The sequence below is a fragment of the Vicugna pacos genome, chromosome 17, assembly GCF_048564905.1.
Source record: "Vicugna pacos chromosome 17, VicPac4, whole genome shotgun sequence".
Classification (NCBI taxonomy): Eukaryota; Metazoa; Chordata; class Mammalia; order Artiodactyla; family Camelidae; genus Vicugna; species Vicugna pacos.
The window spans coordinates 22582859-22609123 of NC_133003.1; the positions used below are offsets into that span (position 1 = coordinate 22582859).

General features: G+C 55.5%; 1 protein-coding gene across 4 annotated transcripts in view; it reads right to left on the reverse strand.

Moving 5' to 3' along the window:
• Positions 1-20642, reverse strand: part of CACNA2D2 (calcium voltage-gated channel auxiliary subunit alpha2delta 2) — a 136977-nt gene extending 116335 nt beyond the window's left edge. For all 4 annotated transcript variants that reach the window (XM_072941334.1, XM_072941332.1, XM_072941333.1 and 1 more), the window contains exon 1: positions 20428-20642. In XM_072941334.1, coding sequence (XP_072797435.1) covers positions 20428-20642 — 215 coding nt within the window. The remainder of the gene's footprint in view (positions 1-20427) is intronic.
• Between the last annotated feature and the right edge of the window lie 5623 nt (positions 20643-26265).

The following is a 26265-nucleotide window of genomic DNA, read 5'->3' on the forward strand; positions in this document are numbered from 1 at the left end:
CCCAGCTGCAAACAACAGGAAGCTCAGGGCTGTACCCCAGGATCATGGCATCTCCAGAGCCATCTTCCTCGAGGAGTCATCCCTGACCACTTAGTGCATGACCCTCTCTATTTCTATGAGTGCCCAGATCCAGCCCTGGCTCTTCTGAGACCTTGGACTAGATGTGTCCTCTTAGGCCTCAGTCATCCCATCTGGAAAATGGAGATAAAGCTCATCAGTTGTCCACCTCCCAGGACTCCAAATACAGGCAAGTAGAAACCACCACCCCACGGAAGTGATGTTAGCAATGATGCCTGCCCCACACACTCATGCAAACGCAGACCCATCTGGACAGCAGGGCTGCTCTCCTCTCAGTCCAATTCCCTTCCTCAGATCTGCAGTTCATTAAGCATAGGATGGCTGTGCCTCCTCCTTAGACTGGGGCCTCTAGGAGGGTTGCAGCATCCCCTGAACTGCCTCAGAGACCCTGACACAGGGGAGACTCCTTGGGAAGGAAAGGACCATCCATGCTCAGAGCATCCTTCCTGCTTGTCTGCTCAGAATAGAAGACACTTGGGCCTCAATATCTTTTGGGGCTCAAAGTCTAGGGCAGAGCCCCTGACCTTGATTTGATCACAGCCTCCCAAGAACAGAGGGCAAGTCTAGCCAAGGTCATTCATTCCTGAGAGGCCAACTGGGCTAAGCCTCTTCAGACCACTGAGATCGGAGTGCCTGAAGGTGTGGAGAGCAGTCAGTACTGGCCCTGCACTGCACAAACCACAGAGGGGAAACTGAGGCGGGGGGGGGGAGATGGGAGCATGCTAGCTCAGCTGATTCATGGTGGACAAGGCTCCTCAGTTAACCATCCACCACTTCACAAGCAGGTAAACTGAGATATAGGACTCAGAGGGACAGGCTCATCTTCAGCAGGTTTGTGATTCAGCTAAAGGGACTCCTAGTGTGAGCAACACGATGCTCCCAGGAGTACCATCCCCACCCTTGCCTGCCCATTCCATGCACACAGGGATGAAGGTAACTCACTTATCACAAGGGATCCTTGGAGATCCCCTGGAGCTGAGGAGGGGCTGGTGCTGCCAAAGCTAAAATTAGTCCAAATCCATCGGCCTCGACTATGTGTATCTTGGGACCCTGCCCAAATACTGCTCCTTAATGAGGTTATTAATTATGGGGCTGTCCCTTCCTTTCCTTTGTTGGGGAAAAAGCTTTCCCTTCCAGTCGGCTCTTGGCTGGGAGGCAGCAAGCCTGTGCCTCCCCTCTCAGACTAACAGTGAACAGTCATCTGCTTTAATTAGGGCACCAGGTCCAGCCCAGTATTTACTCCTAATAGCCTGATGCAGGGAGGGGAGGAGCTGATGGGAGGAGAAGGCCTGGAACCAGGGAGTTGCATCACCAGGGCTGAGAGAGCCGGGCAGTCCGCTTGGCCCACAGAGGGATAGAGAGTGTCCCAGGCTCACACAGCAAATGGTCACAGCACTCTGCCCCCCTCCCTGCCATCAGTGCAAGATTGAGGGCCCACAGGGCACCAGCAGTCAGGGAAGACAGCATGGATGAGGTAAGCCAGGGACATGCAGGCTGAGAAGGGGAAGGAGGTTTCCCAGCAGAGGTTAGGAGGAGAGCATGGAGGTCCCACCTGAGTCTGACTTCTGTGTCTGCCATTGTTGGCTGTGTGACCTTGGTAACATCCTTTCACCTGTCTGGGCCTCAGGTAAATCATCTAGAAAGTGAACTAAAGCAGCTAAGGTGGATATAAACCTGTGTTGTCACACCACAGCCACAGGGCTCCTGAGCAGCCCCGCAGCAGGACCCTCCTCACCAGGCCTGGTCTGGGGTTTTCCAGCAGTAGGGAGAAGCTCCTAGGGGGACTGGTCTAGCTTCCATAGGAACAAATTCTGCCCCAGCCACCCCTGCAGAACTCGGAGAGGGGCTAGAAGGCACCAGAAGCCTGGGAGATGAAGGAGGTGTGCGGCAGGAAGGAAAATGTTGGTCTGCGGGAGAGGTGAGGACTGAGGCCCAGAACCAGGTTGGAGGACTTGTCCAGGGTGATGGTCTGTGTGGGGAGGGGCGCCGGGGCCATCTCTCCTCCAGCCCCTGCCCTGCTCTGTGGTCCACACCCAGCTCTGTGGTTTGATCTCTCCAGATCTCAGTTTCCCTCTCTGCCCAAGAAAGGGTGGCCTGAGGTCTCCACAGGCCAGGTGGAGATTTGTTTCCCAAGGAGTCTGATAGAGGCCTTCCTGCCTAGGGCCTGCATCAGTGAGGTCAGAGCCCTCACTGCACGGCCTTAATTATCTTCATGGCAGTCAGATCATCATCCCCAGTTCTCAGAGGGGAAAACTGAGGCATAGAGCAATTGAGCCATGTGCCCAAGGTCACACAGCTAATGATCACCAGTCAGGATGATATACACATCTCCTCAGATGCAAGTCTTAAATGCCCAGCTGCTGCATGGCATGTCCACTTGGATATCTAACGGGCCTCTCCAACTCAATGAGTCCAAAACCCAGACCCTGACCTCCTTCTGGATCCCCTCCTCCCTTCTCTCACCACCCCTGCCACCCTTGGCTCAGCTGATAGCAGCTCCCCAGTTCATGACCAGAGCCTCAGGGTGACCTGGAACCTGCTTTCTCTCACATCCACTTCCAATTTTTCAGCAAGTCCTGTTGGCTCCACCTACACAATCTGCCCACTGCCCCCCACCTCTCAGGCCCCTAGCCTGACTTGGGTGGCCATGTCTCTCTCCAGGACAAGTGCAGTCGCCAGTTCATAGGTCTTCAGCTCCTGCCCTTGCACCCACCTCCCCAGGGCTGTTCACCTCCACACTCAGCCAGAGCATCCCCTTGGAAGAGCGTCCCACCTCTGTCAACACCAGGCTGCAGCTCCACGGCCCTAGAGGAAAGGCAAAGCCCACCTAGAGGCCATGCTCTCAATGATCTCTTTGACCTTGCTCCTCAGGCCATGCTGGCCTGCTCACTATGGCTGGAACACACTCCTGCACTCCGTGCACAGGTCTTTGCACACGCTGTTCCCTCTGCCCGGATCAGTCTCTCCTCAGACATCCTTAGGGCCCCCCCTCCCTTCTTTTGGTGAAGTCCACCTTGCCTCCCATTTTGAGTTGCACACCCTCAACCCCAGCAACAACTGATCTCACATCTCCTCCTGGGACTATTCTTTTCACTAGAATTCTGTCAGACTTCCTCTCCCTTGTTCACTGTCCGTTTCTGCCCTGGGCTGTGAGCCTTGAGGGAGAAGTCTCTTGCTCTCCACCCTGGAGGAACAGGCCTTTGGGTGAGCAAACACACCTCACCAGAGGGGGCCAACCTCCCCTCCATCCTGCCCCAGCCCGCATGCACTAGTCACGGAAGCAGGCCGGTGAGGTGTGCAGTGGTAGCCTGTGGAGAGGCTGAAACTGCAGTGGCTGCCCCAGGGACAGCCCAGGAGGCCCTTCCTTTCTCCAGCTCCTCTCCGTATGAATTATTAAAGCTCATTTATGATGGGCCTGCCCAGGCCTGTGGCTTCCCTGCATAATTCATGGCTCTTCCAGAAGGGCCAAGTGCTGGAGCAGTCACTTCTTCCAGGAAGCAAGAAGAAAGTGTGGGGAAGGAATGGCCTAGACCTGGGCTATTCTCCACCCTAACCCTGTCACCCTGCCCCCATCTCGGACAGCCCAGCACCTCCACCCACCCTGCCCCATTGTGCCATCTCCTGCACACTGGGATTCTGGTTCCCTGGGCCAGAGTCCACAGGCTTTGTGTAGACTCATCCACTCCCCTCTGTGTGCCTCGGTTTCCTATCTGTGGACTGATGGAGTTGGTGATTTTCAAACTGCAGTGGCAGCTAAGAGTCATCTATCTCCACTCCCTTGGGGGCCAAGGTCCATGGGTCTTCCAGATACCAACACCCATGTGTCACTGTCTGTGAATTTCCCAGCAATCTAGAGCTAGGACTGAGTAACGAGCAAGAGGAGCTCATGGATTAGCTAAGACCTCCCCAGAGCAGAGCAAAGGGTCCAGGCCAGGGATACAGAGTATGGATAGTCACTCTGCCCAGGATCCACTGTCTGCTCCACAGGCCCAGAGCCACCTGCCCCAGTCACTAACATAGATCGAGGGCATTTTGGGCTCTGCAGTGCCTTCTTCTCTTCCCATGTTCCCCATGTAGTCAGGCATAACATGAACATCACCCCTGCCCAGGCCCATTTAACAAACAGGTAAACAGGTTCAGTGAGGCTGGCTCTTGGGAAGTAGAGGTAGATATATTGACACAGTCCCTGAGTGCCCAGCTAAGTGCTGTGATGGGGGAGCCGTGCCCAAGCCTGGCCTCAGGAGGTGCACAGTAGAGTTGAGGCACCTGTGGAGGTCACCAGGAGAGTCAGGGAAGAACCCAGGAGCTCCAGCTACCTGTTCTTGCCCTGTACCAGTAGCTGAAGCCTGATTGGAGGTGGTAAGAGGCCCTGTCCACGTGTCACCAACCACTCCAGTCAGATTCAGTGATTCACACACTCCCATCTCCCCTTCTAGACATCCTCCCCACCCCCAGGATGAGTCAAATCCTTGCTAAGCCACAAATAATCATCCTCTGTGTGCATCTTCGATACGACCTCTTGTCTTGAGGAGGACAGAAACCCCCTTCAGGGTCCTTTGTTCCTCTTTAGGGTAGAGACCCCTCTGTGGAAGCTGGCAGGGCCCCAGAGGACACTCAAGTGCAGAGGAGAGCTGGAGCAAAGATCAGAAAAGAACTCAACCCATCAGTGCCAGCTTTGTTCTCTAGCCTTGGCCCCCATCTACCTGGCCAAGTCACCTCTACCAGAAAGTCTTCCTGGGTTTCTCTCCATCCCTTCTCAAACCCACAGTCCTCTTTCTATTTTACTGACCCTTGCCTTAGGTTAGGGCTGCAGTTTGGTTCCATCACCAAGCTCCCTGCAGAGCTTAGCTTGCAGGATGGCAAAGAGTCTTCTGGAAATGTTTGGGGACACATTTTGCTGAGCATCCTCCTATCACCAGACTGGTGTCTGCTCTGCCCACTTCCCTCTGTTGTGGGAAAGAGGCTGGAGCACAGGACAGGGAAAGGGTCTCCAACTTCAGCAAGTAGCAGAGCACCAAGGGAAGGAATCAGTGATGCAGAGCACCTGCTGTGGCCTGGGTGCTCTGGGGTTGAGCCCCTGGAGTCATATGGCACCCTCAGCTGTGTGCTGACTGATTCAGGCCTACTGAATATGGATAAAGACTGAGGCCTAGGGACTGAAGCAATACACCCAAGGCCTCACAGCCAGTCTGTGCTCAACCAGAATTTGAACCCAGCAGAGGTGATTCCAGAGCCCTGGCCCCTAGGCAGTTAGGCCTTCTTAATCACAAAGTGGACGTCAATGGCCAAGACTTAGGAAATAGGGTGCAGTAAGGGCCGCCCCTCATTTATGACCTTTTCCACCTTTGAGAAGGGGTCCACTTCAAATCAGGGCCCTCACTGTCTCCCCAAGTTAGCCAAAGCCGGGTGCGATCAGAAACTCCTTCCTTACACCCCACCAGAGCTATCCTGCTGTAGGAATGTTGTCTCAGCAGTGCAGAGCCCAAGCTCCCTCAAATCTTTCCCACGAAGGGGCCCAGACCAGGGATGGGGAGATGCCCACTTCCTCTGGGATTTGCTTCTCACTAGTGAGTGCCAGGCTTCAGTGGGAGCCAAGCTGCATGTAAATTGAATGTAAGTGCTCAACCTGCCTTGACATGCAGTGGGCTGGTTACTCTCCATGCTCTGTAGTGAATCCTTTAGCAGTGCAAATCCCCTCTTCAAGCTGCAGCGAGGAGGGGCCTTCAGGTGCCACCCCAGTGGGCTCATCTCCTTCTGAGGAGCCCCAGGTTGGTAGCTAGGTCAAGAGCCTCTGCTGTCCTCAGGGCTGACTCAGTGAGAGGCAGGTTGGCCAAACCTGGCAGGGCTTATCTCAGACCACACCTGAGGTGTTTCCAACCTTCCACAAACTCCCTACTATCTCCCTCACTCCCCATCCATCCATCCATCCATCCATCCATCTATTCATTCATTTATACAGCTACTGAGCCACATTCCAGGCTAGGACTGAGAAGGGACACAGCAGTGAGCAGGGCAGATGCGGACCTGCCGTTGGGAGCTTGGAATTCAACCAGAGCAGACATCCGATCTGATCTGGACTCAATAAGTAGAGGGAGGAGGAGTCCAGCGAGCCTTGGGGGAGCAGGATGCACAGCAAGGTAAAGGGGTCTGGCCAGGTAAAGGTGGAACTGCAGAATTGGAGGGCAGTCCAGACAGAGGGTACAGCACGTGCAAGGCTCAGCAGTGAGCTCTGCACACGGTGATGCCCTGTGAATACCCAGAGACCAACCACGGGGACCAAAGCAGGCTGCTCTCACACTGAGGCCTGCAGCATTCCATCCTCAAGGACACGGTGAGCACCTCCATGTGATGGATGGTGAAGGGTGGTGAGCTCCCGACAATGGGGAGATGAGGAGAGCGGGTGCAGGCAGTGGATGCTAAACTAGGGGTTCAAAGAGCAGGGTTCTCTGTTCAGTCCTTGGCACCCAGCCTGGGCAGGCACAGTTCAGCTCCAGAGGCTCACATCCTGCTCTGAGGCACCTCCACTTGGATGCCCTTGTCTGCATCTCAAACTCAATATGTCCAATACCTGACGGTCTCTTGGACTGACTCTTCTGCAGCCTCCTACAGCTCACCTGGCGACAACTCTGTCCTTCCAGCTGCTCAGGCCAAACTTCCTGAGGTGACCTAGGACCCCTTTCCCTTTCTTACATCCAGACCATTGGCAGATTTCACCACTACCATGGACACCACCCCGGTGCTCCTCTGTTCACACCTCTCCGGTGGTGTCCACCTCAAAGTCATGCTAATTTAATGGCCCTGCCTACCCTGGCCTCCACGGCCCTCTTACCTCTCCTTCCACTCTCCCCTTCTCCTGCTCTAACCACAACCCATCTCAGGGCCTTTGTGCTGGCTGTGCCTCTGCTTGGGACACTCTTCTCTCAGATACCCCTTGGTTCCCACCCACTTCTCCTTCCAGATTTTGCTCAGATGTTTTGGTGAGGCCCCACTCTGACCTACCCCCTTCATTACACCCTCCCCTAAATTCATCCTGTCTCTTCTCCATGGCATTTGTCACCTTCCAACATAGCATGTCCCCTGTGTATATCACCTCCCTGCACCGTGGTCTGCCTGTCCCCAGTCAGTGCCTGCCACAAAGCATGGAGAGGATGAACGAACAGCAGGCTGTGGTGAGTGTCTGTGGAAAGAACAAATGTGCCCACAGCCGGGGAGGCACTGACTAGAAGATGATGAACTGAGTGGAAGCCTCAGGCTGTACCAGAATTTTTGGGGGCACAGCCTGTATGGTTAAACCCATGGGCTGACCCACAGCCATGCTTGAAACCCAAGGAGAGCCCACTCCAGGCCTTTGCATCCCCCTTACACCGACTCTTGGGCCACCCTTGCCCTGGCATTTGACCTGTTTACGAGACCAACTCACACATCCCCAAGGCCAGTCTGTGAGAAAGGCAAGAGGATGAGCTGCCTCTCCCCACTGTTCAGGTGAGAAAAACAAGGCTCAGAGTGGCTGTCACCCACTTCGTAAATTTTATGTAACACAAGGTTACCGACTTCTTGCCTTGTTGGGAGAGGCACTTAACCAACACATGGCCTTTACCCTCTCCATGTCGGGAGAAGAGGCCCCGGGGCTACGTGAATCTGGGCATTCCCAGGGAAGGTGGGCTCTCTGAGCAGGGGACAAGGGAGCTGCTTAGCTCTTGGAAACTGAATCCATTCATTCCACTCACTCCACAGACACTAACTGGTGCCCATCACATCTGAGCCATGGTACAGAGCCTCCTAGTCCGGGCATCCCCATGCTGCCGTGGACTTTGTAACTTGTGCCAGGGGAGGCAGACAGCACTGAGCCTCAACTCAATAAACATTAGAGGTTGAGGATGGGATTATTATTCGCCCCAGCTAGGTGGGGGCTCCAGTAGTAAGACCCTCCTGCTGCTGCCCCACGGTGCAAAGCACTCACCATTTTCTCGGTATTTTTTGACACAGACATAAAATATCATCTCCTGCATATGGCGTCTGGCACACAGCAGGAGCTCAAAAAATAATGCTCTAAACTTACAACCACAAAATAAAGAGATATGACCCCATTTTAAAGATTAGAAAACCGAGGCACAAAATGACTCATGGTTACATATAGGGCTCTCTTTATGACCCTAGTTCCTCCCCTCCTTAACCCCCCTCCCCTGGACCAGGCTTTCTAGCTGGCAGCAGGCAGACACGGTGAGGCTAACAAAGTCCATGGCTCCAGGTCCCTGTAGACGGCCCCGTGATATCCCCATCCTTCTCCATTTTAGAATAATAGCCTCCTCCATACGCCACCAGTCTGGAAATCACCTGTGAAATGTATTTCACCCAGCACTGGCTTGGGGACCATGTAAATCACCCGGCTTAATGGCCTCTGGGATTGTTCCCTGCCACCCCTCCCCAGCCTCTCTGTGCCAGGGAACTTGACACTGCAGGGCACCAGGCAGGCAGGGCCCCAGTCATGGGCTGTGGGCAGCCCAAGGCATCCTGGTGCTAGGAGGCACTGTGAGGGGAGCAGTGGCCCCAGGGAGCATATCAGCAAGAGAGGGATGGATGGGGCCTGTCTAGAGCTTCGGGAACGGGGGCTGGATTGGTGTGTGTAAGCCTCTCCCTCTCCCCACTGCTGCCCTTGTCCTTGTCTTCCCATTAGTGGCTTACCCTCAGAGGAAGGTGGGTCCTGGTGTTCTCCCCGGGGCCTCCACAGCCCTGAACAAGGAGGCCCAGGGCCTTAGGAATGGCTGGAGACCCTGAGAGAGTCTGTTAGAACTCCATCTGGAGTATGAGCTCCATCCCACCTCCCCCCGTCCACCAGGGGCTGCGTCCCATCACCCCCTGGATGCTGCCTGGAGCACCAGCCATGTGTGGTTATTATTTGTTCGGCCTCACTTCCATTTCTTCCTCACTGATGATCTCCCTCAAAGACGATGAGCTCCTCCAGAGCAACCCTGGCACATAGTCAACATGTAGGGAGGGGGCTCAGGTGGGGAAGGGGCCATCAGGAGGTGGGTCCTGAAATGTAGGCAGGCCTTGGAGCCATGGGTCAACGTAGAGGGGCAGTCAGGAAGGAGCAGGGCAGCCAGTTGAGGGGCCCTGGTGATCTCCATGGAATAGGCTGCAGACTGGCCCCTGGCCACATGCACAGGCATCTACGACCAGTTGGCCCCCAACAGGTACCACAGCCAGGAGACTCCCCAGAACCAGTATGCTGGCCTGCACCCTCCTTCCCTGGCAGCCTCAGTTCTCCTTGCTGGAGAGCAGGGTGGGAGGAGGGGTCCTGTGTTTTACCTTCCTATCCCCTATGGCCTTGGCTTTCTACCTCACCTGGTGGCTCTGGAAAATGCTGATGCCCAGGCCCTGCCCACCCAATTAAATAACAGTGCCCTGGGGCCCTGGACCCCACCTTCACCTCTCTCTCTCAGGTAGCCCTTGGAGGCAGCCCCTGGGCTGGGGCAACATTGTAAGAGAGCCACAGGGGGGTGTGTGGGGTGGCCTTTGCCCTGTGGCACGAGTAAAGCCAGGCCCATGTGGGACCATCCCAGACCATGTAAAAGCTGCTCCAGCTTCCAGAGACATAATCAGCTTGGCCTGTAGACACCTGCGCTGAGTTTCTGTTCGGCAAACATTTTTAAGCACTTGGTGTATGCTAGCCTGGAGCTCCAGCCAAGTACAGGTGGCCATGCCTATACAGCTCGAAAGGGGAGGCAGCAGGTCTACTGCAGGACAGTAATGGGGGAGCCTTCAGGCAGCCTAGGAAGCCCCTGACCCACACGGGGAAGTCAGGGGAGGTTTCATGGAACAATGACTCCCAGTCAGGCACAAAGGGACGGGCAGAGGTCAGCCAGACCATAGGTAGGGCCTGTTTGGGGCTGGCAAGGCCCTTGCAACCCACCCAACCTCTCCCCTGCTTACTCCACACTTAGTGCATACTATGTGCTTGTTAAGCCCCCCTGGAAGGAGCTGGCTGCTGCCTGGGTGGGTACTCAGTCCTGAGGGCAGGGATCCCCTCCTATGCCCACCACCGTGCCCATAAGAAGCAGCCCCTGTGGCCGTGGTCTCCATAGCACCAGCTTACAGGGCAGGACAGAGATGACAGCTATGCAGATGGGTGGCAGGGAAGCATCATCAGCTACAGAAGGACTCATCACTCTGTAGGGTCCTGGGAATGATGAAGACACTGAGGCTGGGAGGAGGAGGGCAGGTGGTTTGCCCAGATTCCCACCGTAAATTGGGCAGGGGCCAGGGCTAGGGTGGGTAGGAGGAAATTGGAACAAGAAGGGCAGACGGACAGGTGTGATGGAAAAGCGCAGGAGTGTGGGGCACCCTGAGGGTCCTGTGGTCAGGAGGCCGCCTGGAGGAGGTGGGCTGAAGAAGGGCTATGTGAGGCAGGGGCTGAGGGTTCATACCCGAGCACTGGGGTGTGAATCCTGCCTCAACCACTCACTAGCTGTGTGATTTTAACATCACTTAGCCCTGCTGAACCTCAATTTTTCTTGCCTATGAAATGGGAATAAAAACGGACTGATCTCATAGGATAGCATCGTGAAATACAGCACCCACGGCCCAGCTCGCAGTGATTGATGATGTGGTTAAAATTACTTTCTTTACAAATGTTTCCTCTCTGTCCTTTCCCTCCCACCCTCTTCCTCTTGTCAGGCCTCTTGTCTGACCCTGAAGCAGATCCTTCCTCCCCATTTTCATCACTCCCCGTCTTCTTGCTAACAAAACCCAAGCCTGCAAGAATCTCTCCCACCTCAAACCCCAAGGTGACCCCATCCTTAGCTCAAGGGTAAATCCTGATTAGCCCAAGCCAATCACAGTGCATCCTCTTGACTGCTGGTGATTGGTTTAGAGTGGACACATGACCCAGTGCTGGCCAATGAAGTGTCAGGGGGAAGTTGACTAGGTGTTTCTGGGTGAGGCTTCCTAGCTTTAAGAGGAACCCAAAGGAAACAGCTCCTCTTTTATTCCTAATGTCTGGTATATGTGATGCCTGGAGCTGTGGCAGCCATCTTGTTGCCATGAGGGAAGACAACCAAACACAGACAACCACACCAAAAGTAAGGCCAGCCAGACAATGTGCAAGTGAGGACTTAGTCCTCAATGACAGCCTATACATATCCACCTCTGGGCTCCCTGTTGGACGGTCTAGCATGATGAAAAAATCATCAGGCCAGGGTTGCCAAGGTATACACAGAAGCAACCTCTTTTCCTTGTACTCAGGTATACTCTTTGACTCAGATTTTGAGAGTTAGCATTCAGATCAATGCCTTCTTCTAGAAGGCCCCTAAAAACTGGGCATAGAGCTTGGGAGGAGGCATAGGGTGGTAGGAGAGGCCCACACAGGGTAGGGAGCCAGAGGAAAGCACTGGTCTGGAAGGCTCCTTAGCCCAGTACTCAGGCTCAGTAGGCAAGCCTGGTAGAGAGACACAGCCAGAAGGTGGAGAGGCCAGAGGTCCTACTAGGACCTACAAGTGGCTTGGCCTGACTGGAGTCTAGTCACACAGAGATAGTGGCCAGAGACCAGAATCAGCTCAGGCAGGCCCTTGAATACTAGGTGAGAAGTGGGGCTCTGCCCATGGCAGGCTTCTGGGGTGCAAGGTCATAGCTAACCCTCAATGGGAGACACTGCAGCAGGCCTGGCAGGTCCAGGAAAGGCAGGAAAAACTCTGGGTTCTCACCACGCCCACCCCAGCCTCAGCTCACAGGGAGAAAGGAGGAACGTCCGCCTGTGAGAGCCCTCAACACAGAGGCCTGTTCCACCAGCTCATTTCTCCTTTCTAATAAATGAAGTTGGGGGCAGGGCTGAGGTGGGTTGTTTTGTTGTTTGTTAGAACTGGTGGCAGCACCAGGCCTGACCTTTAAGGCTTCAAATGCAGCATTTCAGGCGGCACCAGCAGGAGGAGAACATGGACTGCGGAGGGAAATGATCAGGGATAAAATGCCACGTCAGGCTGGAAACTCATAGCAGAGCAGGGGCCTCTTCTCATCTCAGGAACACTCGGGCCCATTCATGCCCACCTGGAGACAAAGCTGTCCTTTCCAGTGGCACCCTGAAAGCCTCGCTGACTCTAAAACGGCACAAGGGCATCGAGGTCTGCCGCAGGAAAACACCAGGAGCGGGGGTGCTGCACCACAGGTACCTTGTTCTGCGGGGTTTGCCAAAGGAGGCCTCAAATTGCTCCACATCTCATGTCAATAATGTTTTTATTTCAGAGAAGCAGCTATACATCACAGAGCAAGGACTGTTGAATGGGGAGCACCCTTCAAGCAGCCTGTATTGAGCACTTGGGGGAGACTGGGCCCTAACTGCAGAGTACGTGTAGCCGGCATAAATGTGGGGCCCCAAGGCTCCTTTCTGCCACTCAGACATCAATTTCCCTGTCTGTACGATGGACGTATCTGGGTCCCCAGAGGCTTGTATGACTGGGATATGTCCTTTCCAAATCAAGGACCCAGGCACGGCCCATTATTGCCCAAGGGGATGGTCGCACCCAGGCTTCCTGACCCTACAGGGACTTTCACTGGCCCTCTATGCACCCAAGCCCTTCACAGACACTTCTGCTGTTTGCAGAAGCCCCCTCCCAAGAAGCCATGGATGCTTGGCCATCCCAGCACTGACAACACATCGGTCCTGAGAATGCCAGGAAAGCAAGACTTACAGTTCTCTCGGACATCAGAACCCATAAGATCAGGGCCCATACAGCCCAAGGGCCAGCACCCAGCACAGGGCACCGAGACAGCCTTGTTCATGAGGACCCAGTAGGCAAAAATTCATCCTTGAAAGGAAAAGCTTTGCTGGAGGTGTCCCAGAGGAACATGCAGGCATCATCGTGCCGAAGCTTTTGTACCCAAATCATGCCTGCAGCTGACTGCACAAATGTCTTGCTAGGAGCAAGAACCCCAAACCTACAGCAGGTGCTTCAAATTTTGTCAGTCTCCTTCCTTCAGTGTGCAAGTGAGAAGCAACACTCCAAGAGGGAAAAATGCCAGGCCAAGGTCACACAGCAAGGGTTTCAACTCTGCCTAAGCCCCGACCTCTCCGCCACCTTCCGGGATTATCCACATGGGAAGGGTTGTTTGCAAAGATGCTTCATTTCACAAAGGACTTACCAAGCTTTTCTGGGTCCCAAGTCCTCCAGTGCATCTAAATACCATTCGATTTGCAAAAATTTAAATTACAAGGACTAAGCCTTTGTGTGTTTCCTTTGCAGACTGTCATCAAGCCAGTTGGTAGATGATCAAACTTCCCAGCTCAGCCTTAACTCAGGCTGTTCCTAACATAAAAGTTTGCAAAACACTGGTCCTAACAACCAGACGGCTTTATTTCCCACTGCCAGCATTTGCCCAGACGAGCCCTGGCATTAACCTCAAAGGCAGGTGCAGAAGGTGGGCACAGGGAGCGCATTCTGGGTGCAGAGATAAACCAAGAATATTCCCATGCACACATATGCACACACCCACTTTTGCATTCATATGCACAGACAGCAACACCTGTGTATACGTACTGAGCATGCATGCACACACAACCTGCATATATACCAGCAAACAACATGCAAGCATACATGGGCATACATACTCACACACACCCACACAAGCACACGTCTTTGTATACAAATGAACACTCACACAAGCACGCACTCATGAACATACCCAACACATGTACACAAACACATGAAAGAGCACAAACATATGGACACTTCCACACACAAGCTGACATGTGCATACAGGCCAAGGGTGAAGCACAGGAAGGAAGACCCAGAAACCACAATCAAGTTTCAGGTACCTGTAGGGCCTGGCTGGGCAGTAGGTGGTATGGGTGATGGGACAAGTGCCTGGCATGCAGTGTACAGGCCCAGCTGGAATGAAAACCCTCATAGATCCATTCAAGATCCACGTGTCCTTGTCATGCATTCCCTGGGGCTAGGCCCATATCTCAAGACGTTTCACACCCTAATCCAATGAGGCAGCACCATCACGGGAACCCTGTTTTACAGATGAGGTCCCAAGACCCAGAGAGGCGAAGGAAGTTCCCAAGGCCACACAGCTGGTGAGAGGTGTGGCAGAGTCTCAGTATGTGTCAAGAAGGGACTCATTCCGAAAGATTCGGCTAGCAGGGAAGGAAGTCATCAAGGTAGGAACCAGGGGGACAGGGAAAAGAAGCAGAAGGGACGACTTCTCTCCGTTCTCACCTACTCCTTTCCCCTTTGTTTAATGAGTCATTTCCAAGGCAGGGAGAAATGGTTAATAATCAGCAGGAAAGTCTTCCTGTGCCCCTCCCTCTCTGCTAAACAATTAGGCTGATCAGAGCTCAAAGTGGGTCAGTCTGAGAAGCAGCTTCGAGACACCCAAGGTGCGGCCAGAGGCCAGTACCGGAGGTGCAGACTCCTCACACTGGGGGAGATGGGGCCCAGCTGGGCTGGGGTCAGGCCTCCCCCTGCGGCTAAAGCAGAGTGTGGAGAGGAGCAGGAAGACCGTGGTTCTGTCTTCTTAGGGGACTATAATGTCAGAGTCAGAAGGGCCACACTAGAGAGGAAACTGAGGCCCAGGGGGAAGAGAGGCTTGTCCAAAGTCACCACCATGAGAGGACTGGGTTGGGACTGCCTTTGACAGAGGACCCTAGGGCCAGGACAACCCAAGGTGAGGATGCTCAGGTTCCCATGTGAAGATTTCCCCCCATGTAATACCAACTAGACAGTGTTTCCTGCTCTGTAAGGCCAGATCCCCCACAGACTCAATCACCAGCATCAGTGGTGGTCAGGGGCCCAGCAGGCTGGACTAGCCCCAGAAGGAGGGGGCCCAGGTGAGGTGGTCCATGAGCAGGACCAGGGCTGGGGATACCAAACCAATGGCCTGTGTCCCACGGTGGCAGGGCAGGGCTTGACTGAACACTGCCCCAGGTCCTGCCTGCAGAAGGTCAGGGTTAGACTATGTGGACCTAAATGACAGCATCCTTGAGCCCCTTGCAAGCCCCCCAGGGACATCTCAATCCCCATGGTCACCTGCACCACCAACTCCCCCCTCTTAGCCACAGGCAGCTCAAGAGGCTCTTTGGGTTACACAGGACAAGAGAGAAAGGGAAAGGAAAAAAACCCCAAAAAACACACATACACCTCCCTCTGGGAATACGAATATTGATTCTGTAGCTTCTTGTTTAGACAGTAGGCACAAAAAAAAAAAAAAAAAACCAACCTGACACGAAGAGAAGCGCCCCAGTTGGCTGGAGGGATGAAGCCAGCAGTGGGAAAACCCACCACCCTCACCTTTAGAGCATCCTCAGCCCTGGTCTCCCTCCCCAGGCCTGAGACCCTGAGCCCTCACTTAAAGACACAGGTCACTAGTTTCCAAGGCAGATCTCAAATCTGGACGCCCACGAGGATGGAACTGGAAGGAAAGAGCCCACCCCCCACCCACAGACAGCACTACCCTCCAGGGTGCATGCCACATGCCTGCCTTCTTTGACACCCAAACCTCCAGCTGCCCATTGAATGGTTTCCTAGAAAGAAGAACCCTGGTTCCCTAGCAACCCAGGCCCCACCTGTCCACAAAGCATGACAACCCAAGCATCTATAAGGTCCGAGTCCTCTGAAGTCCCCTCAGGCCTGAAACAACTGCTGCAGGACTAGAGGACTCAACCTCAGGTTTCCATTAACCAGCCCCATCCCACGACCTTTCTCTCTGGAATCATACTGGAATCTGCAGGGGGCATGGCACCTCAGAATCTCGAGATGAAGTCCCTCTTTGCCCATGCCTCCATGCCAGGCAGGCCTGGCCCAGGACTTGAAGCCTCAGAGAAGAGAAAATCCTGGGCTGGGTGCTCCATGATCTCCTGTGTACATGTGAGAGAGGGTGGAGGTGGGAACAGGGGCCATGAGCATGGAGCACCGGGCTGGCAGGGCAGCCGCGGACCAAGGAAGGCCCCCTTAGGGAGACCCAGAAAAAAAGACAGAGGGACAGAGTAGGAAAGGTTATAGCTGGAAGCCTAGGTGTAACTCACATGTCTTAGGCCTCTTCATTTTCTTTCAGAGACCCAGGTTTTGGGTCCCCACCTCCAACTTCCAGGGCCCACTGCCCAAATGTGCCCAGCCCCTGTCAGGACAGCTAAGTGTCTGACAGATTAGTCCTCTCCCTGCCCTTCCCCTAGCAGTTGTGGGGCTTTGGGAAGGTCCCTTCATATTTCTGAGTCTCAGTCTCCCCATCTGTGGGATGGGCATGACCACAGATCCTGAGGTTAAGGCAGTAATGTGGTTAAGGGGCCTGTCCTGAGCTCAGTGAGGGGAGGCCATTAGCCTGGTGACAACCCCCACCACAGTCAAGTTGGGCTGCAGGGAATGAAGGAGGGAGGTGGCTCAGTGCCTGTCCTCACAGAGTTGGTACTCCATGTGGATGGATATGGCCTGAGCTAGTGGCACAACCCAGAGAAGTCCAGAAGGTGTGGATAAGAGACCCTGAAGGAAGGATCTAACCTCCTGAGAAAAGCATGCAGTGATGAGGGGACTGCATAAGTGGAGCAGAGAGATAGGAAGGCACTCTGCCCATGGGAGCAGTATGAAAAGATTGGTGGGTGGGGGCTCATCAGGCTGTAGCATCAGGGTCTGATGTTAATGTTATCAATAGTTGCTATGGTTCCCACCCACAGAACCCTCCATGCCCACCAGAGGCTAACACCCTCTTCCATTAATTCTCACCAACAGCCTCCAAAGCAGCTTCTACTATCTTAGTTGGGGAAACAGAGGCAAGGTCATTCCAATGGAGAGGGTCAGCTCTGGAGACCAAAGCTTGAGCCTGCAGGGTCTACACCCGACACCCATCATGTCCACAGATTACCTCCTCCTGGGAGTTGGCAGGGTCCACCCTACACAAGCAGAGGGGAAAAGGAGGCACTGAGGGCAGAAGTGCTCACTCCATCTGTGAGTCAGACTCTCCTTGGAGACACTAGTGTGACTGAGAATCCAGAGGGAGATTCACCTGCACACTATGAGGGGGCTCGTCTTCAAATGTCATACTCCCTTCTCAAGGCCTAGCCTGACAGAGTTGGACCAATAAAGGTGTGTCCTGGCAGGGACAGCAGTCAAGGGTCCCCCTCTTCAGACGTCAACACTAGGAGGGATGTCAGCCAGTGGCAGAGGGCTGTGAAGCCTCGACCCCTCCTCCCTCCTGCAAAAGCTGCTGGCAGGTTGTTGGGTAGATGGGGGACCCAGATGTGTGATGTTGCCTCCCTCTAATAGTGAAGATGCGGGCTCAGAGGCCCAGACAGACAACACGTCACCCACCATTAACCGTAGCTAGACTGACGCATGCCCTGTCGTGGGCACTCAGGAAAAGGAGCATGTACTCTGGCTGTCATTAATCTGCTGGGGGGCCCAGACCGCTCAGGCTCCTTTCTGCTCCCTACTCACCCACCCACTCCCAGAGGAAGGGAGGTGCTGGCCAGTACCGTTACTGGGGCAGAGTGGAGCTAAGAGAATGCAGCCAGCTGGGCGGCTCAGCCAGGACCCTGGGGAGCAGGGGACAGAGAAACCCAGGGATGCCAGCGAACAGGGGACAGAGGTCCAATAGAGATGAAAAAAGAGGTGAGCAGGGCACAGTGGGCACAGAGAGATGAGAGGGATAGGCAAGGAAGTGGGGGGAGGTGGGAGAAAAGATGAGAGACTGAAGGAGGAGGCAGGGGACAAGGGAGAAGATGGACAGGATTGGGAAAGGAAAAGACACAAGGAGAGGCAAAACAGCGACGGCTGCCCCTCAGCCAGCAGCAAACAGGAAACAGGAGGAAGCAGGTAAGAAGGAGAATGTGTGCTCCGACTCCCATTTCCCCCATCTCACCTGACACACGCATGCACACACATGTGCTGACGCACACATGGCCTCCTTCTTGTTTGAAGACCAGATCTGGGCCCAGGTGGGGTGAGAGATCCAGCCCCTAAACCAAAGCCCTGTCCTTTCAGTGGTAACTCCCCTGCCCTCCCCCATCCAGCAGCAGCCTTGGTCTGCTTTGCCTGGTGGGCAGAAAGCCACGCTGCCAGAGCGATTACAGAAATAACAGCCACCGGACCCCAAACCCACACTCGCTTAAAAAGCAGCAGCTTGCAAAGCTGGGCCTTGTCACACTGCCAGACGCTAATGAGGAAATGACTTTCCTGTCAAGGGCCCTCTCCATTGAGGGGTCATCACCCTAGTACTGTGAGCTGAGGGTCCCAGTTCTCAGTTCAGAAAGCCACCTGTATCAAAGTCCCATCCTAGCCCGGCCACGCTAACCCAGGAGAATTTAAGAAGGCCACCAGCCTCTGAGCAGCCCCAGGGCAGCAGCCTGAGCCTTTCATGTCAGCTCAACAAAAGTCTCAACTCGAACTAGGCATGGCCATGCCGGGGGGGGGGGGGGGACCCTCACTCAATTCCCTCCCCTTCCTCTCTCCAAGGATCAGTGGGCATTGGTATCTGCAGGACCAGGGCAGCTGAAGGGCGCTGGCTGTCACCGCCAGCCCTGCGTGCCGTCGCACCATTAGTCACCTCCCCCTGGACCCTCAGAGCTGCACAGCCCTCACCTCACCCCCACTCTCATTCCCTAATTACAAATTGCACGACATGTCCCAAATCCTCAAATTAGCTCCAACTATATTGACAAGAGAAGAGCGTCCAGCTGAAAATGTGCTGCTACCATCACACCTGCCTCAGCAGGTCTTCTGGCTGGGGACAGAGGGACAGGTGTCCACTCTGGTCAGGGTCTCACAAATGCACAATGCAGGCCCAGCAGCCATCTGATCCACTGCAGGTTGCAAGGAGAAGGAGTGAGGTGGGAAGAGGTGAAAAGAAACATCTACTGAAACCTTCACTCAAGGAGCTACCAAATGGCTAGGGGGAAAAAGACTGTTTCTTGGCTTTGAGGAAAAAAGAACAACAACAACAAAATAATGCTTTTGCTCTTTTTAAAACATCATGACTTCAGTCCACTTTCATCACAGCAAATGAAAGACAATAATGCACCCACAAGCCCTAAACTTCCATATGATTCTATTCTCCCTGCACACACCCCACATAGACACATGAAAAATCCAGACGGTTGACAGAGGACACGTCCGTGTGGCACCTGTAATTTGCCTACTGATCACCCGCCTGAGCACAGCCAGGCTGTTTGAGGCGAGAGATGATGAGACGGAGAGAGACTCAGGCAGTGAGAGTTTGTTTTTCCCTCATCTGGGAGAACCTACAAGCTGGAGTTGGCAGGTTTTAAGGCAGAACCAGGGGCTCCTACCCTTGGGCGTAACTGGTCTAATGACGCAGAGCCAGCCTTTCCCCTTTCCAAAAGCCAGACCCTTCCCCTTGACCACTAGCAGCCAAACTACTCATTTCCCAAAACCCCAGTACGGCCACTGGTGCAGGAGTATAAAGACAGGTGGCTCCTCAGACCCGGAGACAGATAACAGACAGCAAGGTGGTCACGGTGCCCCAAAGCCAAAGGATGTCTGGGCACTGACATAAGGCTGGGTCATGGTGCCCATAGAAACAGCTGCTGTCCTAAAGGCCACAGGCACTGAATACCTATTCCCAGCCCCAGACACATCTGGCCAAGCTCAATTGGAGGAGGATTCCTGAGTTTTGGGGCTCTTGGGGAGGGAGAGAAAGCTCAGAAGGACCACAGAGAACCAGCAGAAGCTGGCAGGGCCGGGAGATGCCCTTGTTGGCATCAGCAGCAACAGGGGCAGGCAGGGGTCCTCTCTGCCATTCACCCCCACTCCGGCACCTTCACCTCCCAATTGTGCTTTCCAGGGGACCCTTCCTCCAGGTGTGGTGGGGGCGGGGCAAGAACAGGGGACACTGACCCCCTCTGTGGCACTGGCCAAACAGGAAGGTGCTCGCATCCTCTGCAACCAGCCCTCCCCCTCAAAGGAAAAGGACAGTGAAGACAGGTGTGGAGGTGCCCCCCACCTCTAGCTCTAAAACGCCAGCTTGTTACCCAGGAGGAACTACAGGGCAGACGCGGAGCCGCCCCTTCACCCAACCCCAAGTTCCCCTCTCATCTGGACAGTGGCAAGGGAATCAGCCGGCAAGCTCGGACCCCCACTCCAACAGGAGGCTTGGAGATCTTGCTCTGCCCAGTTTGGGGGGTGGGGGGAGAAGGGGCACCTCGGGGAAGTTTCGCGACGCAGCCAGAAGCTGCGGGACCCCGGCTGCCCGCCCTCTGGGCTTGGGGCCGCTGCCCCCGGGCGCAGAGGGCAGCGAGACCCAGCGCCGCCGCTCCGACGCGGGGCTCTGAGAGGGACCGGCGCGGGCGGGGGGCGGAGGGGGGCGCTGAGCTCGGCCAGGGTCCCGCGGCCGGCAGAGGCCACTTACGTGTGCTGCTGAGGGAAGCTGTAGGCAGAGGCGCCGGGGGCGGCGAGCAGCGGTAGCAGCAGCAGCGGCGGCAGTAGCAGCGACAGCGGGCGCGGGGGCCGGGCCACCGGGCGCCCGGCGCCGGGACCAGGTCGAGGGCCGCGGCCGTGCCAGGGGAACGCGGTCCGAGCCGGGCCGGGCCGAGAGGCGCCGCAGGTCCGAGCCGGCACCGCCATGTTTCCATTCAAGATGCGGCGCCGCGGGGAGGGGGGGGGCGGCGGCGGAGGGGGAGGCGGCGGCGGGTGGGGGGGCGCGGGCGGGTGGCAGTCGGCCTCTCCTCCTCCTCTGCCTTCTTCGCGCGTGGCCTCCGGGGCTGCCCGAACCGCAGCGCCTCTGCGGGCTGCGCGCCGAGATCTCTCCGCCGCGCTAGCTCGAAGCGCTCTGAGCGCCCGGTCCCGGACCAGCGCTCAAATAGCGGCCGCCGCCAACCTGCCGGCGCCGCCCTCCCCCACCCCTTTCCCCGGCCGGCCCGCCCCCGCGCGCCCCCGCCGCGGCTACGCGCCCGACCGTGCCTGCGCGCCCGTCGTCCGCGCGCCGCCCGTAGCCTGCCCTGCTGGCCCGCGTGGTCGAGCCGAGCCCGGGTGCGCGCGTCCTGCACCTCAGCCGCGGTCAGAGTTCCCAATGTGCGCCTTACCCCACGCCTCAGACCGCGACGCGCCTCTCCGCCGCACCGCGGGAAGGGTCCCTGGCCCCGAGGCCCAGGACAATCACATGTGTGACCCTTCTGGGGGCTCGACCTTCACCAGGCTTAAGGCCTGGAGTCATAGGTTTAATGGTGGAATGACAGGCTTCAGCAGAGATCGCAGTAGAAGGCAGCGGTGCTGAACTCACATTCCCTGGGGCTCCAGCTACCTTCAAGAGTCCTTTATGGGGAGGCTTGGGTCCCCAGCTCCCGACAGAGAGAAAGGGCCGGGGTCTCCCGGCTCCCTGAGTAGTAACCAGGTCCAGCTGCACGGTTGTGAGGGGCTGGGAATGGCAGGACACAGCCCTCTGAAACTGCTCATTTCACTTCCTTGGGCTAAGCAGCCACTGTGAGCAGACCAGCCCCAAGCCCCAGCCCCCAAGGCTGGCACAGCCTCTATTTAGACTCCTCCAGTGCCAGGAAACTCACCCCTGCACAATCCAATTATTTCTGTCCTGGAGGTTCCTGGCTCTTCCCTGCCGCTGGAAGAAGGCTGGGCTGGTGTCATTTCTAACTGCAGGTTTTGGGCCTCTCAGAGCCTCAGTCTCCTTCCTTATGAATGCTTGTGTGGGTGCCCACCCCCATTTCGAGGATGAAGTGAGAATAGGAGTGAATTGCTTGGTAAATTGAAACACTCATGTTTGGGGGAGAACATCCCTGTGACTCCCCCTGAAGTCACCCTGGGACCCTCTTCTGCCCCTGGTACAGATAGGATGGGAATATGCTCCCTGCCAGCCTGGCACAGGGCAAAACACCATTAGCAGTAACTGCTCACAGAGTCTGTGCCTCACATGAGGAGTGAGGGGCAGTAACCACCTGAGAAAAAGCCCCCACCTTATGATATCCAGGTGAGTTTCCCATCACCTGTGCACAAGTCAGCCTGAAAAAGAATTTGCAGTTTAGAGGCAAGAATGGGAACCCCTGGACCAAGGAAGGTAGAGGTCAAGGATTGGAAATAGAGCTCAGGACACCCTTGACTTGCTCCTCGGTCCTGTCTGGGCTGTCCCACCCTTGCCCTACCCCTACAAGCAAAGGGGAACAGCTTTGGAGTGTTATCCTCCCCTGACCTGAGTGGGTCTTCAGGGGCCAGACCACGGCTTGCCATAGGCCCCAAGCACGTTATAAAAGGCAGGCCCTGGGTCCCAAACCCCTGATAGGCCTGGGGCCTGGTGAACAGGAGGGGCCTGGTGGACTCTGGGAGGCCAAGCCAGGCCAGCTCTATGGGGGACAAGCAGGGCCCTCTCTGAGTCAGATGCCTGGTTGTGCCAGATGCTCACACCCCGGCCTCTGGGCAGGGCAGTGCTTCCAGTTGGACAGAAGGGGGAGGGGATGCTGCACAGAAGAGTCAACAAGCTTGAGCTAACCTAACTAGCCCCCTCCCAGCCCCCTGCTGTTTCTAGTATCTCTATCTCACTGTTGCCCAGAGAAGGGCTGGCCTGTGGTATCCTCCCCCATCTCTCTGCTGAATAAATGTCTCTGCTCATGGCCCCAGGGGACCAGCACAAAGGGCATCACCCCTCCTGGGTGCCCTCTGAGGTTAGGTGGGAACTTTCCCAAGGCCAACTCTGTAGGGGCAGAGTGAGAAATGTCAGGCGCAGCCTCCCTGCCCTTTGACACCAGGGTGGAAGTACTGTCCAAAGAATGCCCAGGCCATCAGGCACCTGCCCCCAGCCTGGGTGCAGCAAGTTCACGTTGGTAGTTGGGCATTTCAGTTCTAGCTGCTACAGATGTACACCTAATTGAGACCGCTGGCGCCAAGGGAAAAGCGGGAGATTTTGGTTGACAGGCCATTAAAGGAAGACAAATAAGGAGGGGAGGTAATAAAGAATAAATGGGTAGTAAGAGTTTACACACTGCAACTTCTGAGGCTCACAACATCCTCCGTCCCCTGGTGGCTGGCTCTAGCCACAGGTTAAAATCATGGGAGGAAAAATCAAGCCTTCCTGGGGAAGAGGGGGACTTCTAGGGCAGGAGCATTGACAGGTTTAGCAGCCAAAGCCTGGGGCTACCCACCTGGCCAGAGATGCCTGTGCTGGAAGACGGAGGGCAGCAGGGGCAGGTAAAGCTGCAGCCAGTGGATAGCGGCAGGGGGCCTGGTGGGTGCCAGTTCTACATGTAAGCTGAGGGGAAGTCATCTGGGAAGGCCAGTAGAGACTAAGAGGTCTTCATGGAAAATCTACTATGTGCCAAGCAAGTCCTAAGGGACGAGAAAGCCCATCAAGAGTGTCCGGGACACCCTGAGGCAGCAGGATCCCTACTTCAGCCTTCCTCTCATCACCCTTTTGCTGCTCCATAAGCCAGTAGGCTGGACTGGCTTTCTCAGGGTTTTACCCCTGCGGTTCCTTCCACTTGGAACACTCTCCCTCATCTCTACCACTTGAATCCAGAATATTTATGAACCCATAAATACCACTTATGCCAGGAAGACTTCCTGGACCTCCCCTCAACTAGACAGGCTTCCCCCTCCCTGTCCCCACTCTCCTGTCCCCCCACCAGCCACACACACACGTAGCAGCCTCTGTCTTCGGTTCAGAAAAACATTGGCAACCTGGACTCTTGCCAAGCTGGGAACCATGTCACTTGCCCCTGTCACCCACTCAGGGCCCCACACAGAGCCTGGCCATTGGGAAGGCAGAGGAATTGTTGACGTAAGGACTTTTGGGTGGCATCTCCAGGAGCCTGGGGGTATGCCTAGGAAGACTGGTTGGGCCTGGGCATAAGGGTTGTCAGCTTGGGCATCAGGTATCACAGGTTGTATAGGCAAGTCATTTTGTCTCTCTGAGCCTCTCTTTCTTCAGTGATATAATGGGAGACATGATACCCACCTAGCAAGGATAGTCTGAAGACCCAAAGCATGTAACACCCTAAGGGCAGGACTTGGTACTTAGCAAGAGCTTAATGAAGAGAAACCACAGAGAGACTCAGGTATCCTTGAGAAGGACAGGTCCTACATGCTGGCATGCAGGGAAGGCTTCCTGGAAAAGGAGGAAGGATTCCAACTTGGCCTTGCAAGATGAACAGGATCTTGCATATTAGGGAGGGTAGGACCTGTCCTCCTGGGCCCCATTGACCCAGCTCTGTCTCCACTTGGGTCCCTCAAGCTGGCTCTGGCCTTGGCAAGTGTCCTTCTATAACAGGAGGCCATTCCCACCTCAACAAGCCTCCTCTGACATGCCTATTCTCTGCCCTCTTTGGGCTGGACTCAGTGATTCCCAAGGGTCTCCAGCAAGGACACATTCAGGCATGGGCTGGCTGCCAGTGCTGCACCTGCAGGCTCCTACGGCTCATCCACTAGTACCCTGGGGACAGCCAGGGATGCGATGGCCCCATAAATGCCCCTGCCTGAGCATGGTGCAGATGCAGCGTGGCCTCCAGATGCAAGCAGACAGGGACCCCCATCTCTGAATATATCAAGAAGCCATCAAGGCTCCTCTGCACAATAATTGACCCACAATCAGTTTAGTGCCATTTACTGTAATAAATGGAGTTTAACATTTTCAGGCAGTCACGCCATCACCACCTGCACACCAAAGTTAGAACCAAGCCCCAGGTTGTAGACTGTTGGAGCCTGTAGAACCCCCTTATTAGAGAGAGGGGGAAACTGAGGCCCAGAGAGGGGAGGAGACTTGCCCGAGGCCACCCAGGGGTCAATGTAGATCAGGACATGGAGCTTTGAGTTTGGAGACCTGGGTTGTCATCCCAGATCTGTCTCCCATGACCAAGGGTGAGGCTAGTCAGAGCCCCCAGATCCTGGGCCTTATTGTCCCCATCCCCACCTCCAACATGAGAGAAGCCAAGAACCCAGCATGGGGCTCCTGGAGAAAACCAGTTCTTGCACTGCGGTGGATGCTCCATGGTTAGACCTCTGTAACCATGAGGGTCACCGAACCCGGATTATTTGACAGAGGGAGGACAATGGTTAATCAGGTAGGTTCTGGCAGGTATAAGAGGCTCGATCTTTGGCCCCTGCGAGCTCTCCACTTAGCAGGGGAATATGATACACAAGAAAAACACAGTGAATACCTCAAACCAGGCATAATTGCGCCAAGTGGGCAAAACAGAGAACGTGGTCACTCAGCGCTGCACAGCCCAGGTGGTCAGGGAACACTTGCTGGAGGAAGAGGCCTTGAAACTGGCATGGCAGAGCAGGGAGGGCAGGATGGATGAATGGCTAGAGGCAGGGGAAAGAGCGTCCCTGGCAGAGGGTCTGGGCAAATGCCTGAGGCAGGACTAGGCTGAATCTGTGCTGGGAACAGTGAGGAGGCTGTCTGCCCAGGCCCCAGGTTCTTCCTTGCTGCACCTCGTCACCAGTAGGAGGGGGGAATGCAGCCCCTGGGGGAGCCCCCCTACAGAGGCAGGGAGACAATGGTGTGGCTTCACAGGCAGCATAGGGCAAGCCTCAGCTCAGAGGTGACCATGAGCCAGGATGTCAAGAGCCTGTTCACCCCTGCATCCAGGATTCCAGGACTCCGGGTAGCATCATCCTCTGAGAAGGACCACTGGTTGTGTGAGCACAGGGAAGCACAGCTTCACCTTCCTGCCTTCACTACCCTTACAAAGCTCGAGTCCTCTCAGCTCAGGCATGAGTGACCAGCCGGAGGGACTGCTCCGACCAGGAGCCCTTGTCTTGGTGGTCCCCATTCCCACCAGTAGCTGTCCTGGACAGTCTGGAGTTTTCTTCGGAGAGCTCTGGTCCACCTGCTCATTTGACAGATGAGGAAACTGAGGCCTAGGGAGGGGCAAGGGCTTGTCCCAGGGTTATGTGAGCAAAGAGACCCAGGCTCCAGATTGAGGTTGAGACTCTGTCTTCTGTGCCCCTCCCAGGCACTGGAGACTTCAGAGTCCTCAGAAACCCCCTTGGGAGGACCCTGACCTGAACATCTGCCCCAGTGGAGTGGGAGGCCCTTCAGCACCACCCCTGTGTCCCACATGCAGTACATGAGCCCAGACGCTGAGTTAGCCCCCTCCCCCGAGGCATCCATCCCACCACGGCAAGAGAAAATGAGGACAAATAAAAGAGAGAAATTCTCCCCTCCAAAGAGCATTAGGTGTCTGAACAGCTTCCAAATAAATAAAAGTCTCCTCGGAGCCCCTGGCCAGCACTGACAGGGGCTCTA